The 19,466-nt window shown below is 39.2% G+C and overlaps 1 protein-coding gene across 1 annotated transcript in view; it reads right to left on the reverse strand.

Annotated features, from left to right (window-relative positions):
• Positions 1 to 1,452: 1,452 nt before the first annotated feature.
• The window catches only part of LOC121073686 (integrin subunit beta 3 binding protein), a 29,252-nt gene continuing 11,238 nt past the window's right edge, over positions 1,453 to 19,466 (reverse strand). Inside the window, exons 4-9 of the mRNA XM_040564859.1 lie at positions 18,185 to 18,266; positions 16,111 to 16,189; positions 14,891 to 14,984; positions 12,977 to 13,036; positions 5,071 to 5,169; positions 1,453 to 2,682 (exon numbers count right to left, since the gene is read on the reverse strand). Of these exons, the coding sequence (XP_040420793.1) occupies positions 5,111 to 5,169; positions 12,977 to 13,036; positions 14,891 to 14,984; positions 16,111 to 16,189; positions 18,185 to 18,266 (374 nt within the window). The 3' untranslated portion in view covers positions 1,453 to 2,682; positions 5,071 to 5,110. The remainder of the gene's footprint in view (positions 2,683 to 5,070; positions 5,170 to 12,976; positions 13,037 to 14,890; positions 14,985 to 16,110; positions 16,190 to 18,184; positions 18,267 to 19,466) is intronic.

Below are 19,466 nucleotides of genomic sequence, written 5' to 3' on the forward strand. Positions count from 1 at the left end.
TCAACAGCTACTCACCAAAAACGAACAGTGAAGCTTGTATTTTCAGCATGGTTAGGTTTCACTGTTAAATACGTCAAGAAAAATATTTTTTTGAGGTTAGCTGGGAGACAACCAAAAAAGTAACATCCAAAAGAACTTGGTTCTGCTGAAGTAAAAGCTTAGGTACTACAATGTAGCTTGAAAACAAAACAAACAAAAAAACCACCACAAAGCAGCCAACCAAAAACCCTGCCACCTCTTACTGCACAGCAATTTGCAGATCTAAATTGAGTTAAACTGCATTTTTCCCTCAGCATATTGCAGCCAACGCTGCCAATAGTTCAGAGAACACGAATTGATTGAATAATTATGTACATAAAAAAGCATAAAGTAAATCAAAAAGCAATTCATGGTAGTTTATTTAGGAGTCTGACTATTCTTATAATAACGTTACGAAGTTTTTCCTAACTAAAAGAACATTCCTTTCAACTAAAAGCTAACAGTCAGTGATTGTTTCTGCGCTACGATAATACTGACTGCCATTCCTACAGGCTTCACCAGGAGCCGTATCTCCGTATTGCCACACTATTTACTGTTTGAGCCCTTCCTGGAATTGGAGCAATTAACAAAGCCAGTAGCTTGCTTGCTAACTCTTTTTTTAAACAGTATATAGGTTGGTTCTCTGTAGTCACTTAAGATGGAAGGAAGCAGAAGAGCTTCAGGTCCTAATTAGCCTGTTTTCCTGTACTCATCACGAGATCAGGGCAGAGTCCTTCCCACCCATATAAAAACATTAGTTTTGCGTGTATCTCTTTTCTTTGTCCTTGAGATGGCCTCCAGGGGTGATAAAGTGAGAGTCATACGATCCACCTTGTGTGGAACTGGAAATGGTTCTTAACAGACCCAGCTGTTTCTGAAAGGCAGAAGCCCAGTACACCAAGAGGTCAAAGAAACAGTAACTGCTTAAATAGCTAAGGCATGTGTAAGGAGTATTTGTAGCAGAAGCGTAGGGTAAAAACATATTTCCCTTTCCTAAAAACTGATTAAATACCAACGTTCCTTATTCTGATATTGTGACAATTGTGTAATTTACTGCTGTAGCTGATTGTCCACCCTCATCCTTACTCTTATTCTCTATAAAGTATTTTCTTTTTATTCTTCTAAGCGCTGTGCAGGACAGCTTGATGTAGGATAGCACACTGTTCATTTACAGGCTCTTCTCAGATCAATAATTATTTAATTTTCAGCTACAAAGGTTACTGTCAGGTTATATAAACTACTACCAATTCATCCTAACTATTTATTTTTCCATTATCATGGAAGCAATCAGCTAGTGAATCCTATGTATATAGCAGAAAAACAGCACAGAAAACATGATGAGAATGGTGTAGAAGTTGAGCAGAGTAACAGACACAGTTTCCTTCAAATTTTTTGGAAAGTTTTATTTTTCTTTATCAGACTGCGCAGGTATACAAGTGCAAAAAAGCCTTTTATTAATAAAAATTCCCAAAGCTTGAGTACATACATGTTTAAGCATATACTACAACGCATTTAGCACTTTGATTCTCAGAATTTGAGTTGTAAAAATCAGTTTATCTGTTCAGGTAACAGTACTTTGCAGGGGTAGCAAGAAATGACATTCAATATTGAGCATTTATACTGAACTTTGCTCTTTTTTTCTTTTAAAATCACTTTTTCAACACAATAGAGGCTGTACCTAACTCACCAATTTGAGCAGTGTGCTATTCACTATGCTGTAGGGGAGATTTTGGGCATGATGAAGGAGAAGAAACGGTTCTATAACAACTCTCCCCATATATCATTAAATACCTAAACTAAAACATTGACCTAAAAAGCAAATGTTTAGATTAGAGTCCTGTGTTTTAACTGGGTTTGAATTCAATACCTTTATATAGTGTGCCTTGGGTTAATGTTAGAGGAAACATCTTCACAGATGACTTATGTCTGTAACAGGCAGCTAGGGACAGTTAATTACCTGTTGTAAACAAATGAAATGTGTTCAGTAATCAGAATAATTCCTTGCCTTCCTTCCTTTATCTTTTGGTCACAATCATCATTAGTAAAAGTTGTCATCTGTCAAATATTGTAACTTTTTAGGAAGCCTCTTGCAAACCCAGACACATTTGTTTAGTAAATACTTTGCTGGCTTAGTGGCGGGGTGATGAATTGGTTAAATGACCACCCCCTACCCCAGCAGGAGCAACCCTTTCCTGGAGCACCTTATTTCTGCGAAGTTCTACATTGCTCCCGGGAGGCGTGGGATCTAATGCTCATCTTTTAACATAGTTTCTTCTCATCCAGTTCTTGGAGGGAGGGTTATAGTGCATTTTTTTTAAGCTAAGGCAGCATAACTATTATAATACATTTGTGGTAAGAACATACAGAAAAAATAGTTTATATTCCATGCATCAGTAAATCTAAATCAGCCTTCTGTACACAGTTGCATAAAACAACCATGAAGAAATGTATTATTTACATTGAGATTATCTTGTTGTGCACATTGGTAAGTTTAAATAGATGCCAGAAATTTTATCTAGATGTGCACCTGCCTAGCGCAATGAGCAATCCCGAACTGGTATTTGGAGGGGAGATTGGTTTACAGTCGTTTCTTCTCTCCTTTTAAGTACCATCAAGCAGATGTAGAACTTTGGGTTGATGTGGAATGCATTTTTCACATAATATCTGTGGGGAGATAAGGAATGACTAAAATAAATAGCAATCAGAGAGCAGCAGCATCATTCATACGAGCTGTTCACAATTATAGGTCTGTCCTATGTCCAGCAGTAGCCTCACTGCATAGAAAATAGACACACACATCCTGAGGCAATGCAGAACAACAGATGGTCTCCCCTGAGCTGTAGTAACATTTGAAGTTGTTTGAGAGTTTATCTATAGAAAAAGTTGAATAATTATTAAACAATTGTTTAGCTATCACAGCTATAAACTTTTAAACAATAAGAAAGCGAAGGGCTTTACAGTGTTGGTCACGTGGCAGGGGACAGAGAACCTGAAAGTGTGCAAATACAATAGTCAGTGACTAAACAGTCCTATCCAGTTATAAAGACATGAACTAATAGTAGAGACGTGAGGGCTCCCTGAGCTAACTTTATGTTGAAGATGAGTTTAGCTCAAGCTACTAAGCCAGCTTAGTAAGACTTAATCCTATTATTTTACCATAGAAAGGCTACTCTGCATCTTGTAGGACTCCGAAACTACCTCAATGGAGAAAATGAGCTGCTGAACAGGGTGCTAACTCTGGTTTCCTGCACTGCTTTCCATCCCTGATTGCTCTGTTCCCAGCCCGTAAGGTGTAGGAGTGCTCTGTGCACTGCAGCGAGCGAGGCACCATGGGGATGGCGTGTAGCTGGTTTGGAAAGAGTAAGGAAGGGGATAAATCTCTGGCATAAGAACCTGTCATCAAGCAGGTTTTAATTTTTTTCTTCTCCTTCTAGGTAGGTTACTTTTGATTACAAAATAGAATTTAACTTTCATTGAGAGGCAAAATGGCACGCGTCTGAGTTTACCCCTGCACTGACTCAGTCATATGGCTTATAAAAACCAGAGATCTGGTCCTCAATTACAAGTACTTGAAATACGTTAACTTTCCAAAAGGAGCGATGTTCTCACACTATAAAGGGAAACCACATAACCTGCAGATACTGTTCTTTAGAGACTTCTTTGGCTCACTGGAATTTATAAAACACAACAGCAGTTAGTTTTCCCATGCACAGGTAATATATGATGATAGACAAGGTCAGCCTCTAACTGGGCTTTTGCTTACAACACTGGAACAGACAGCTAGCCAAAGGAGGAAGAATTAAAAAGCCCATAAAACATGTCTCGAGGTGTCTGCTAGTGTATTGTTTTATGCTTTCTGCTGTGGGAAGACTAAGAAAGGAGATGCAGTGGATTGCAGAATGAGAGGAGTGTACAACTACTTTTGCAAAAGACGTGTGTAAATTTGCATATTCAATTATACCAAAATTGTGATAACTGACCTCTGAAGACGCCCAGGTTCTCCGTGCTGTCTTTTCCCTGTACCCCTCACACGTGTGTGTTCTATTCCTGGGCATTCAGAAAGAAACAGGACTTGAAACCTGCTCCATCTTACTGCTGCTGGGCAGCCCCTGCTCAAACCCCGTTGGGACTAATCAGCCAGAACAGGGAGGTGTCCTTTTACTGATCAAAATTCTTACTCTCTAACAGTGATTACCTTAACGTCCTCATTAGACTATAGCTGTGTGTCAGTGGGTTTGGTCCATCCCAGCTCTGCTACAGCCCTGTGCAGGTGCAGGATCGGAGCGTTCCTAAAGCTGCCTTTTCTCAGAGATTCCGCATTTGCACCGTGTGCTGACTTAGAGCACATGCAGCCAGCCCAGCCTGAGGTGCGTGTGCAGAGATGGAACAGGAACATGAGATGCTCCTGGGAAAGCTGGTGGTTGGAAGCGAGCTGCTGCAGCTGCCACTTCAGCCAGGCCATCTGCCCTGCAGCCCACTGTGTTCTCTCGGAAAAAGAGAACTGCTTGGAGGCCCTCGGCGGCTGACTTGTTCTGGGTGCCTGCACCTGCCTGCCAGCAGGGAGCTGAGCCGTCTACTTGTGCGTTGCCAACGCAGCGAGGGGTGCACACAGCAGCTTTGCAGGAAAGCAGAGGCCCCGAGCTCGGGCAGTGAGGTTCTCCTGCTGCTAACGGCACAGCAGGGCTGCCACAGGCACACTCCTTGGTGAATTCTGAGGAACCTATCGTGGCATCTAAGACGGTATAATCAGTACTGGTGCAGTACACAAGGTTTCTTACTTTGGTAACATGTTACAACTGAATTGTTGTTCTTGAAAAAAAACCATCCAGTTACAGACTGACAGTGGTGACAAGGAGAAATGCCATCAGATGTCTTAGAGGTGGATAGATTTTCTAATAGCTTCAAAATGCCATGTTACTTAACAAACCAGTAACAAGCGGTACTACATGCAGTTTTCCCATCAAGCTATTGCAGTTTGATTGCGGGCCTACATGCTGGATCACTTTGCAAATGCTTAGAAATTAGGTACCTCAGTCACTATGATTACACTACCTGGACGTGGCAGCTGGTGGGCACGCAGCAGACCAAGAGGCTACTGAGAGTCGAGGAGCAACCTGAGGAACGCAGCGCTACCGGCAGCCTGAGCATACTCTGCAGGAAGAAAAGCAGTTTTTCATGAACAGAACAATGGTGTTTGTACAGGACTTGTGAAAATCGCCACACCGATACAAGTTAAATACATTTCTGCAATGGTTAGCAGGACTCCTTTTACTTCATACAGTTACTGTGTCCCAGCTAAGCAACGGTAAGCTAAGAGAGAGTCTTAATTACTTGCGAGTGTATGCACATATGCCACATCATTAGCAACGTTGACAAAACAGAATAGGATGTATTACCAGTGTTAGAGCCTGGTCTTTTTTTTCCATTAATAACAAAAGAAGAAATAAAAAACTATAAGGACCACAAGTAGCAGACCTGATTGCATGAGAGGGACGACCATGCCCTGCGTCCTCTGCGAGGATGGCAAAGAGAGGTGACCGTACCTGAGCCCTGCTGACTGTTCCCCTTGCTCGGAGAGGGCCGGGCCGGGGTGAAAGGCTAAGCAGATGGCTGGAAGAAGCAGAGGAAAAGTGTGCAAGGGCAGAAAGGAACTCAGGGAATGAGAACATAAGGGGGAAGGGCCTGGAAGCAGGTGCTTCTGAGTGCCAAGATTTCTGAACGGCTTCCTGCAGCAGATGATCAGCTCTGGTCTCAGGGCTCGTAGTGGCTGCTGACGCTTCACGCTGCATTTTGATTCCACCACCACAAAAGCGTGAAGAGAGAATTCAGAGTTCTTTGTGATGCATTAAACATACAGAGGAAAACAAGTGTATTTACAGTACTTACAGCTAAAAAAACTCCTCCTGTGAGGAAAGGGACTGCACAGAAACCTCCGCAGAGATGCATCAAAGCCACTAGAGACATGGGCGATGGTGAGGAGATTCCCTCCAGTTTCCTCATTCTGCCCGTTCGGCAGGCTGAGTGCTCAGCTGTCCCACATTGCCGGCATGAGGGGATGTGGAATCCCTGTCTGTGCCTCCCGGGAGGTGCCAGGGACATTACCTGGAGCAGTCCCGGAGTAAGCCGGAAATTCTGCCCTGAAGTAGGGCTTCTGAGGTTACTCCACAAGAAAGCGTCCAACCCGGCTTTGCCTCAGGTACAACTTTTCGGCATTATACCTAATAAACACCCTTTGTTCATTCCAATTATCATAAAAAAACTACCACTAACTGTCACTTAAAATAGAAAACTGTCCAGTCTTGTATGACAAGCAACAGAAAAAGACTCGGATTTAATTACAAGTTGCTATTCTTTGGCTTCTTTGTGCTGAATGCAACTAATTCAGAAGTCTTTATGAACCCTTTACTTGCTGATTGCAGCATTCAGACTACACGGTACTTAAAGAACCCTACACGCTGAAGCAACCATGCCAAGGTCTGCCTTTCACTCTGAGAAGGTCTTAAAAAATGTAAGCTGCCCAGGTTCATGTAATGAAGTTCATAACTTCATTAACTCAGCTTTCTCCCATATATACCATAGATTTCCAAATATATACCATGATATGTCACATTTATAGTAATGTTTATAGAGATGGCATTAAGATTTAGATATTCAGAGTCAAATAATACTATTTACCACCCAGGTACTGCAAAACAACACATTTGTCATAACAGCTTATGCTTTTATTTTTTTTGTGAGTTAATGAGGATAATAAGTTGCTCAAAAAATGCCTCAACAAGACAAACAAAACAACAACCCCTCTCTCTCTTGATATCTTACATGCACAACTCGTATGTACCCCTCTCTCTCGATACCTTACATGCAGAACTCATGTGTAAGCTCAAGTACATACAAGCAAAGACACCAAATATGAGCAAAACGTGTGGATGAAAACCTGCTGTGGCCGCAGCAGCTAGGAAAGGAGGGGACCTACAGAGGGGACCTGAAAGCCTCCTGGGGGCTGCGGGACAAGCCCTGGCTGGGTGCAGGGAGCAGCCTGCCCTCGCTCTCCTCTCATCAGCTCAATGTTTTAGGGTTGCTCACCACAAGGCAGCAGCTGGACAGTCACCAGAAACCTCACCTCCCGTGCGAGTGGGTTGTTAAAAGCCTCGCTGCCCTCTGCCAAGCCTCCTGTCCCCAGCCTGCAACAGCACCAAAAGGGCAGAATCCTCCTGAGTTTCTTCTCCCCTCCTACTTCCACCACCATTCTTCCCCAAGTTTGACTGCTCTAAAACATTTACGGATCTAAAAAGCAGAGAGAAAAAAAATGTTCACCTGTCAGGTGATATAAAACCAATCTTCTACTAAATGTGCCAGAATAATTTTTCTCCACCTCAACCACAGTTAAAACCTTCAGTCTATTCATTACTGTCTTTTTATAGTATTTTTATTTAATAAAACCTATTAAGACTACCATACAAATCTCTTTACTTATGCTTTTATCTTTTAACTGATCAATTTTTATATTGCTGACATCCCTTCTTCACCATTTGCTCATTTAAAAATTCATAGTATATGAGCTATGTCTCTGGAGAAAACGTCTATAAAATTTGTTACAGCTGGCAAATGTGTATGAGTCAGTGATAGCACATGACTAAATGCTTCACAGAAAATAAAATTTGTTTCTGTAGTAAGCAGAACTGTTTAAATGTTATTTATTTTTATGTTTCAAAGAAAATATATTGTGAAGTGCTGCATTGATTTAATACGCAACAATGTCTGTGTACACGCTGTACAAGGAAAATTTATGAAACCTTTGCACAACTCCTTTAATTGAATTTTCCAAATCTCTCACCACACACAAATAATCAATATCTTCTGCAGAGAAAACCAGTCAGAATTATTACAGTCTTTCTTTTCAATTTTGTTGTCATCAGCACATACAGAGCACCTGGATATTTGTAACGTCTGGATAGCAAGTTATTTACACCTCTTAAACATATAATTGCTACTAAGTGAGTCCAAACTAATGTTTCTTTTCTTTTTTATTTAAAATAATTATATTCATGGGAGAAAGCAGCATTTATTCTCATGTAGGAGTTACTACATGTAGCTGTTGAAGGAACTACAATTCTTTAATTTTTCATTAAACTTAATACTCTGAAGTCTAGAGCCACTAGAATTAAAAATTAATAGTTATTGAGTCTGTAAAAAGGTACACAGGAAAATAGAGCATAAACACAAGTGTGAAACTCATGAATAAGTGTGGCTGACACCTAGATATAAAACGCAGGTTGACAGTTCTGTATGTATATACGTCCGAGGCCTATAGTCATACGTCTCATGTGCATTTCTGTATCTGCCACCAAAGTTAATAGCTTAATATTTCATCTACATAGCAGAAGATGTTAAATCATTGGAGAGGTTTGTAAATTGCCCCTTTCTATCCAAAAAGCTTATCATGCTTGCAACCTCAGACCCGGATACTTCTCAAATCTCGGGTTGTATTTTAAAATATGTACTCGAAAGGTGCAAGCACAATCCAACAGAACCGTGACCTGCTGGGGAAGGCTGTGGTGGTGGGGGATCCAACGGAGACCTGTCCAGCAGCTCTCTTTCCTTTCAGCAGCACTCCTTCAGTACACAACATTACTCGCTTGCTCTGGGCAAACCACAAGCACTGCAGATTTTGGGCACCAGGCGCAGTGGTTTCTGCTCTCTCCTCTAGACTGTAAAGGCCTAGCACGGGGACAAACTAAAACAAGACCCGCTTGCACACAATGAGAAGATGTACTGTCAAATTTAGCCTGGGCAACAGGCTTTAATCCACCAAATACAAATCAGTACACAACACTCGCCTCCTTAGGGTGCATTCTGGGGGCAATCTTACAATCAGCTTTGATTGTAAATGCAGGAGGGCAGAATGATTTCTCTGTGTCTCTGCTCGGGCAAATTCAGAACAATTTATAAGTAAACAAAATGGGTGAGTTGCAGTAAGGCCTTGTGAGCATGTGCAAACTCACACGTTCCGCACTGAACTAGTCCTAATTCAGTTTTGCTTAAGGCAGGCCCACTTAGGAGCATTCACACTGAGGTATAGCTTAAAAACGAAGCTGAGATCAACTTTGCTGCATGGCTACTTGCAGAAAAATCCTTACTAGCAGAACCACAGATAGCAGTCCCACAAAGAAAAGATGAACAAGGCCAGGTCCCACCACACAAAGTTATGATTTCTTGAAGCTGTCTGACAAATTACACACAACGTAACGCTCAGAAGGTCCGCTCGTTTCCATCAGCTGCTTTCAGCTCCAAGGCATCACCCACCAGGTGCGGATGTGTGCCGTGGGTAAGCACATTCTTCTCCTTGACCTCTGCCATTTGCCTGCATCTTAAGGGTCTAACCTGCCTTTTTTTTTTTTTTTTGGTCAGTATTAGCAGCTTTTCCCAAACAGATCAAGGAAGAGCTGAACTTCAGAAAACCCTCTCACAAATGCCTGTGAATGGGACTGGCACAAACAAAGCGTGTTGTTCATTCTTATATTCAGCTCACGTACTGGTTCTTACGAAAGAAGACTGTAAAATTGCTAAATAAAAAGATCTTTTCTAATACCTAGGTCCAACCACTGCATCCATCTCATTTACTGCCCTGAAAAGAGAGTAGTACAGACAATCATGGTATTTCATACAGTCACAGAACAGCTTGGGTTGGAAGGGACTTTAAAGCCCATCCAATTCCAACCCCCTGCCAAGCAGGGACCCAACCCAACAGATCAGGTTGCTCAGGGCCCCATCCAGCCTGGCCTTGAACACCCCCAGGGGTGGGGCACCCACAGCTTCTCTGGGCAACCTGTGCCAGGGCCTCACCACCCTCTGAGGGAAGAATTTCCTCCTAACCTCTAATCTAGATCTCCCCCCCTTTTAGTTCCATTTGCTTTCAAGGAATGGAAATTCTGGAAAGAAACTCAGTTTCTGACTAAATTAACTTGTGAATTAATTCAGTTCGCTTGGTAATTTCTGATTAGCCAGTTCATTGGACATTACACCCAATAAAGGTGTAATTTCTTACCTGCAAGTGATTGCAAAGTTGGGTTGAGAGAAACACTTTGTTTTTTTACGTTAGTTTTTACAGTCAGAAAAAAAAACCCTATAGATATGTTACTGAAAGCATACAACTAAATTTTGATATCTTTCCCTTTTCCCCAGAAGATTCCATAGGAAGGGAAGCAGAAAGGATAGGTGGGAGACAAACACCCAAGTATCTCTAAAGCTCAACAAATTTATTCTACTTCATTTGAGGATGAGTTAGAAATGTATCGTAAAATTGATTTACCTTCACTCACAGCAACCCAAAAGCAGTCCAGACCCAAGCTATTTAGTTGCTTATACACAAAGACCCAATAAAAAGGCCAAACTCAAACTGACATAAATTGGGTTAAACTGTGGAATACTGTATTCTTACAATTTTATCTGTTTTGAGAAAGTTGCTATATTTTGCAATGTCTCTGAAATGGGCTTTCACGCTTTGTGATATATACATAGTTGTTTTGGACACAAAAAATCACCCAGAAGCAGGTAAGAAGGCTAAACTAAACAAAAAGTAAAGAAGGAATCACTTGTTTATGAACAAAGAGGTCAACGTTTTCACCGTCTACTCTATAAAGGACAGCAAAACGGGATAGACGAATGGGAACTCAGTAGTACTTTGTCTCTAATTTCTCCAGTTTGCTTTCATTACTAATTTCATGTGGTGTTAGATGAAAACCCATCTAGTTAACCCTGACCTGGTCCCTTGGAAAGCAACCATTACTGCTGCTGAGAGTACAAACTTGAGTCACTTGAATTGAAAATAGTATGAAAGTCAGGAACATTTAGAACTAAACTTAATAGGGGTGATCATATTTGGCCTTGGGCTTGTCAGATGAACAAAAAGACAAAAAATCAAGTATTTTTTATTTCATTACAGGACCCAGTCTGAAAAGTTTTCCCTAATGCTATATTTGATCTTCCACAACACTCTTTACTGTTTCTTAATTGGGCAGCACAGTCATGGACATGATTTATGTTACTGTTTATCTTTTGGGAAAACAGAAATTATTAATCTAGTTTGCAACGACCAGCTTAAGTAGTTTTCTTTTTTTTAGAATATTATCTTCACTCCTTCAAACACTGAAACGATTAAACTTTCCCTTAAAATATGCATATCGCAACCTACACATTTATTCTCAACACACATAAAGCATGTGTTGGAGAGCAGCATACTGACTAGATTTCATCTCTTGGCAGCTGTTTTACAGTTTGCTTACATTCTATTCAAAAACATTTTGTTTACTGTAAATGCTAGTCATGGACAAACAATGATGCCATTTTTTATGCTAGTCACACAAGATGATATATGGAGTCCTGCATAATGCTGCCCATTGAGCAAGGAATGTTTTGTATTAAGTTGTTTTATGTAGAGATTGTTTATGTAAAGTAAATAAATTTCATGCCTCACCATGTGATGATAATGTGACATTCCATCTGTATCAAGCCACAGAATAGTCATAGGTTTTAAATTTTGAGCATAACTAATTAAAAACAGTTACAGAAAACCACATCCAAAATTAAACGGCAAAGTAAAACATTTCTAAATGCTTTCTTTTATCTTTCATCTCTCCTACTCCTACATTTTCAAGTTTGCAAAATGGAATCTATTCTTTATTAAAGGAAAATTGACATCGAAAGTTCATCAAAATTGGTCAGCTTAAGCTCATCATTCGATTTCCCATCCTACTTTCACAAAATACACCATTTCTTATCCAACAAGACTGATCACTAGATATATGTTTAGTGTTATGGGCTAGTTTTAGAGCAAAGATGGGACTATAAATGTGTATCCTGGTGATCATTAAAAAGCAGCGCACAAAGGAAGCAGTGCCTGTTCAAATCTGCAGTGGCCCATGGTGCTCACCATTATCACTGCGTGATGGGGCTGCGATCATTTGAACAGAAGGACAGGGGGAATACAAGCAGTAAATCAGAAAGAGCAGATTGCGCAAATGAATCAAATTCCTTAAAAAATAATGACACTCCTTTTCATTTTGTGGTAATCATGAAAACTTAAGTTTTATCAGTTTTCTTCACTAAAGTTAAAGAATTCCCCACAGCAGAAAGAGTTTAGGCCCGTGGAACAGTAGATACAAACAAAACCAAGGGTTTCCTTGTGATACACTAAGCAGTCCCACTGGCTGGGACAGCTGGCAGACAAAGCAGTACGACTGCCGTCGCTGATTTTGATTCTGGTTTTGCTCTATTTCAATATCGAACATATGAAACTAACAGCAAGTGAATGTGAGTTGATTTCAGCGAGAGTGAAAAAGAAAAAAAAATCTTGTTTGTATCCCCCCAGCCACCTTCCCAGCTAGACAAGGCACTAAAGTGGCTATGTGGGCCATGCTATATTAAAAGCCACCAACTTCAAATATTTTCACAGCACCAGTTATGAAGAAACCTAATAGTCAGGATTTCACAGTCCCCTGGAGTGTGCTAAATACCTCCCAATACATATAAGGTGATAAAGGTTCTGCTGCAGAGTGTATGTTACTTGGCTTATACACTGAAAATGCAGGGGGAGGGAAGAGAGTGAGGAAGAACAAGGATAACTGGTATATATAAAGGGTATGTAAAGTCTCTGGGATCTGACTGCACTTATTTCTGGACCATGCCTCAACTGCAGGACTGTTAATGATTCACAATTTTATGGAGAAATACCCAACACAATAAAATAGCTGAAAAGATGAAATTTACATTTGAATAGAGCAAGAGTTTAGGCTGGCCTGCATGCTCAGAAAAAATATATTTGATTATTACCATTTTCATATGCTAAAGTTTATCCAAGTTATTTAAAGTGGAAAGAACTAAGAAGAAATCAACTAAAAGGAATCATCACAATATCTATTACATAGGAGTTGTATACATATATATATATATTTTTATATACCTTGGGCAGGAAGTTTTCCATGGTTTCTTTCCAACATCTGCAGTTCTTCTGCTTGACCCACTAGTGAAGAAATAAAGGTAAAAATCAATAAATGTTACCCCAGAGATTTCAAAGAAAAGAATGTCTTTTTTTTCACTTTCAAAGCATTTGTATTTTTCTTCAAGAGATAACAGAAAAAAAAACCTTATCTATACATTGTGCTCAAAAAAAATTAACAAAAAATATTTCAATATGAACGTAATTTTGAAAAGTTATGCTTACAAGCCTCAGACTACATTTTGTTCCCATTTTTGTCTTCCAGTGCTGTCATGGTGCTTTGTTCCAATTCAGAGGATTCTTCCCCATTTTAAAGGCAACAGGAAGCTAACAGAAACAGTGGGCATAACAGAAAGTGTCAACAATAGGTCTGGCATCTCATTTGCAACCTTCTCCTGGATATGGTGGTCTTACTGCCCTATCCAGGGTGTAGGGTAGTAATGTAAACACAGACTGTTTTCACAAAACTTCCTTTTGTATAAGAAAGCATCTGGTTATATGCATTACAGTGGGAACTCGTACAGTGTATACAAATGCAAAATGAAAACTGAATGAGCACTGGAATAAGTCAGGAAAGAAATGTTAATTTAAACAACAGGAACTGCTGGAATTGTGTGGTGCACACATTCCACTGCTGGGGTGCATTCACCTAATGCATTAGAGGAGTCACAGCGCTCTTTGGTCAGAAACATCCTCTAGTACCTGGGGCTTTACTGTCCACCTGTTTCCAGCTGCAAACATAGGTAGCAGTCTCAGCCAGAGGATGTTCTGCTCTCCTACAGCTAATTTCAGTGTTACTGAACTCTGCAGAAAACAGAGGAATCGGATGGGTTGCAGAATAATGCATACCAGTGAAACATCACATCTGCTGCAGGATAACTTTGCATACTTATCTTATTTGAATGCTTGTCCATGGAGTGGACACAGTGACTACGTGTATGTATATATTGTTTATATTCCTTGGTCAGCTGGGAACTGGATTATAAGGGGGTGGTAAAAAAAAATCTGAAGGAACAATGGCATATATGCAAACTTTTGAGGAGAAGTAGTTGTTTGGTATGTACGATCTTAGACACACAGCTGTACCACAAACATGCCATGTGGATATGGATGCTGTTGTGCTGCTGCTGTGAAAACAAATGAACAAACTGTTCTGAGGCATAAAGATCGGGGCCTGAACACCAACAGAACTCCTTGGTGCCTAGAGCTACTTTTGTCTCTACAGAATGACCTGGTAAAGGAGATCTTTATTTTTTTTTCCCAAGAACCTCTGACTTGTAGTAAGGATCTGTGTGAAAATTTCCATTTCAGGAAATTTTTAAAAGAAAATCTTTGACTTTCTGGGTTTCTTTGGAAAAGTATTACAGATGTGCCATTTGTAAAGTACTCTTATCCCAACAAAATAAGCATCTGGTATGTCCATCATTTACAGACACATGAATAGCAATTTTTAAAGCCTGGAAACCTATATTCAGCCTAATCCTCCTAACAGGCAAACAAACAAAACAACTTCCTTGCAAAAAGAGAAGAAAGGCAATGCAATCAAAGTGCAAACGTTTAGCCTAATCACTAGCTAACTGCCCACTAAGTATCTAACCATTTACATAAGAAAACGTGTTGCTCTTGCAAGTTTTTCCTCTCCATCTGTGACTGAGTTAGAAGAGTGAGCTGTTGGGGTTGCCTTTCTTTTATGTCCCCAGTTGGATGCACAAGGACATTTAAGGTGTATTTGTTGTGAGCAGAAGAGTTCACATGCTAGAGGCCTGGACTACAACACTCTGCTATAACACAGAGCAGTGTATAAATCTAGGAAAAAATTGGAGTTGTCATAGTTAAATTTTTATAAAGGGGATAAATATTATCGAAAATCCTCCTTACTTAGCACTTGGGTTTTCTGCACTTCAGCACTCAAGATGCAATTCAAGTCCGAGCCGCCAATAATATTTTCAAGCTCTCTACTGCCCTCTAAAGCCTGGAAAAAAACACAGTTAAAAGACACTGTTAAGTTTCATTCCCAACCTACCTACTTCGATGTCAACAACTTATAAACGACACCTTAAAGACAGAATTTGGGGGATTTTTTCATAAACTCTCAACGATGCATGAGACTTCACCTCACAGAATCAATGGGATTAAAGAGTTTAAGGGTGTAAGAACGTATATTATTTTTGAAAATGGCATTCAGGTGCCTTTAAAAGTATTACTTAAAAATTTCCTGTTATTTGCACTTCATTTGTAAGTCTTCAGCTGTTTAAACAGATTAGCACTTGATCCCCAGAAAAGCAATCTTGGAGCATATACAAGCTTGCTGTAATATGTAAGTAAAATGGAAATCTACAAGCATCTAACACTGTATGGAACTCACTCCCCAGCATTTCATGGTAGATCTGAAAACTTATGGTATTAATCTTAAGAGAAATACTAAGGATTTTTCAATAGGATTCTAAATAAACATTTCAATTAAAATATTTTAAGTTAGTAGCAGCCTTTTTTTTTTTTTTAATAATACATTGTCAGACCACACATGCAAGTAAAATAAATTAATAAAATACTTTGAGTACACTGAACTGTTTCAAGGATATTGATATACAGCAAGCAACCTTGTGCTAAATTTATTCAGGAAACAAAATTTGAATAAACCAGAAGAATGATTTGCATTTTAGCATGTATTAAATAGATTCTATTAAATGATGATACATTAGAGGTAAATTAAATAGTACAATCACTTCAACACGAAGGGATATTTAATTTTCAAGGACATAAAAATGTATGCAGTAATAATTCATACTTCAACTAATAAATAATAGCTGGTAACTACTTCATATGCTTTTATTCCTGTACAAAATGAGGAAAGAGATACAAATTTAACATGGTGTTCTTGGAAAATCAACTTCACTAATATGAAAAAAAAATAGCTACTAAGTTCTGTTTTTTTGGGAGTTTGTTTTCTGTATTTCCAGGTCAAGTCTTCCTGGTTTCTAGAATTTTTTTTGCTTCCCTATTCCTTTAAACTCAAATGTTGTATGTAAGATTTTATTTTTATTTCAATTCCTATATTAAATGTAGATTAAAAATAAATAAAGCAGCGTAAACCAGACCTGTAGGCTTGTCAGACTTGCTCTCATTTTCAGAAATCTAACCAATGAACTTTTCACTTTGGACTGCAATTCTGCGAACCTGCGTAAAAAAATAAAATAAAACAATTTCAATTAGTCACAACACAATTTACTGAAAAATCAGTGTTTACAATGTTTCCCAGAATTTCTTAACATCCTACCCAGGATGGATGGAGATAAACCATGAACTGATGAACTATGCAATCTGGTGGTGTCATATAAACACCAAATACAGCTTGCTTTTTGTAAGGATTTATATAGGAAATACTAAAAATATGTATCCTAAATTTAAGGACAGAAACTCAGGTTCAGCTACCAGGTTTTTCTTATGATCACACAGGATGGCAACAGTAAAACAGGATTTTAACTCATTTATTCCCAAGAACAGGAATTTTATCAACAGCTCAAGCTCCCCAGGCCCATGGGCTCCAAGATCGTACACCACTGCTTGTAACCATAGGAAACACAAAAAGTTAATAGTGAGCTCCACGGGGACAAAATAGCACGAGGTCATTTTTCCAGCTTTGTTGTGCTATCTCCTCTTTCACACCACAAATATATTTTACTACCAGTGTAAAGATGGCCAGCTTTCAGAGACGAATGATTTTTATAATAAAAATTAAAATAAAATACTGTCAGATTAGATCTAAAAGGCAGACTTTAATGCATGGTTAAGGATTCGCACTGAATATGTATTGAAAAAAGTCCTATAATAAAGGTTTATCTTGTTTCTCTTGGAAGCATGCAAACATGTAAATTAAACGAAGGCAACAGAAATCATCTATCTGCTGATTCTTTCCACAGAAGGGAGAATCACACTCATAAGAAATCCCAAAGACAGTACTTCGGTGCTTAGAAAGACAACTACAGTATGAGAAAATAAAAGTATCATCGTTGCATTTCAACACGACAACAGAAGGCTATACTATGCAGAGAAGAAAATGCTAATGTCAGTGTATTGTACAATGTATTCTCCACCTGCAAAAATAAAGTGAATGGAAGTTCACATAAATATTGCTGTGTGGGTGTTAGTTTATAAACGTGTTTTTCTGACATGTCACTAACTACTAATCTTCCAAAAGTCTTGTATTTAAAAAAAAAAAGCATACTGAGTTATTGAATGCAAACATTTACATGTCAAGGGAGACACTGATTACTCAAATTGTTCCGCAGGTTCAAGGTTCCTATCACTATGAAATGTGCCTGTAAGTACTGATTGAGAGATTTGCTGTATCACCAAAAAAAGACAGAAAACAACCCACAACCAAACCAAACCAAACACCCCTTTTCATCAGAGTTTACAGCTTTCCACTGATATAACTGTAAGATGTAATTTTTTACTATCTAGCATACCATCCAGACAATTCTACTGTCTGTCAAGCTCCATCACTAAGAAGGTACCATTCGATGATGAGGGAATTTCTACCTAATGGTGGGGAAGTGTCCATTACACACACACACACAAAAAAAAAGAGAGAGACACATCAAAAGTTCATCTGCAATAACCAAACGGAAGAGCTACAACTTCAAGTATCAGAAACATAATAATTAGTTGACCGAATGTCACTAATATTAATTGTTAGTAAAAACATACATATGAATTAGAGTATCTAGCCCCAACAGAATTTTCATCTGGGACACCATGTACAACTTCAGTGTCCCGTGGTTACTGGCCCTTTATCTTCGGCAGTTAATGCTTCCAAAAATAAGGTAAAGAATGTATACTTTCAGAAGAGTCTGGAAAGGCAAAGCATATCTTCATTTAGGTACCTTAATTATGATACCTCATTATGTAGTACTACGGGTGTATAACTGGTAGAGTGTCATATGCCCCACACTACCGGTGAGAGCCAGAACTGGCCGGACAGTTGTACTGCAAACCCTGCATAAATTTGTACCTGTAACTAAGCCTGCCATTCGATGCCTTCAAATATCCAATCCTGAGGAATTGCAAGTATTAAAAAACAATCACTATTAATTTGATTCTTTCTGAAATATTAATCTCTCCTAAGTAAAAATCACGGCACTGCATCCACAAAGCACTTAACACGCTTACGCATGCTTCTCTGCTTCAGGCTGCCCTCTTCTGGATAATCTGCTTTCCAAATTGTTCTGCTCAGTTCCATCTCCTGGGAGGTCTACAAGGAAAGAAACAATGATAAAAACAAAACACAGTATTTGAAGCACGTGAAGAAAGTGTTAATATGAACCTTGACTGCTGAACGATCTCTTAGCTAGAGAAAAACACTCACTTATGAGGCAGGGCAGATTCCCTTGTAATGAAACACCCTAACTTGACTATAATTTATTCTGTCATAATTTGACCTCTCATCAGTTCACGTGACATTTATATTTGTGAAAAGCTTGGCATTATCATATTAATAACTGGAAGTTTGTATAATTTTGACACAGTGTCTGCATTCTACATGTTTTTTTTTTTAATCCTATTAGCTGCCTAAATACAACATATTAGCACAGAGCTTTACCATGAAAACACTGTAATGACTGAGCAATGAAACCTCCATTTCCCTTTAATAAGTGCTTGGTTCCCAGTTCCATCTTGTAAACAACTACAAGGAGACAGTGCAAATTATTTCCAAAGGCTCTGACATACTATACTGACAATATAATACTCTAACTTGTCGTATGATGGGGCATGATAAATCATATGCCAGTTGCCATTATTCTGCATGTCGAGCCATATTTCTATATTTCAGCGCGCCAATACCTTGAGTAGTTGCATGTTTTGTGAGGTAACAGAATAGGTTATTACCATAAAAGTCCATTCCTATGGATTTGTTAGCAAAACCTTGACTCACAAGTGGTGTAAGGGAAACAAACTGTCCTCCTGTCATTGTAGGCTGGGCATTGTGAAATGACCAGGTTCCAGTGTGTCTACCACAGAGTGCTCTCCCACAGGGGGTGGACAGGCAGGATGCTCGCGGTGAAGCAGATGAGATGAAGAAAGGTAGAGCAGCAACAAAATAACACCTTTAGCTCCCTGGCTGCTGGCTGAAGTGGCTCAATAACCTCATTATGTGTAACACACAAGATACGCAATGTATCCCTGATCACAACAGGCTTTCTGAACTTCCATCTATTTAAACAACTTATCACTACTTATACAACTCAGACAGAAACCTCATTAGAGCAAAACAGACTAAACCTTTGTATTGTGTATCAATTTCCATTGCTTTCAAAGTCAGTACCTTAGCTTGTCAGTTCTGCTTGCCTTCCAGCTAGCACATCAGAAGGGTGATACTCTTTCTGCAAGAATACTGCATCCCTTTTAACTAATTCTTGAAAAATAGTGTATCCTGTCACACTTCATAGGATCT

This window comes from Cygnus olor, chromosome 8 (assembly GCF_009769625.2).
Source record: "Cygnus olor isolate bCygOlo1 chromosome 8, bCygOlo1.pri.v2, whole genome shotgun sequence".
NCBI lineage: Eukaryota > Metazoa > Chordata > Aves > Anseriformes > Anatidae > Cygnus > Cygnus olor.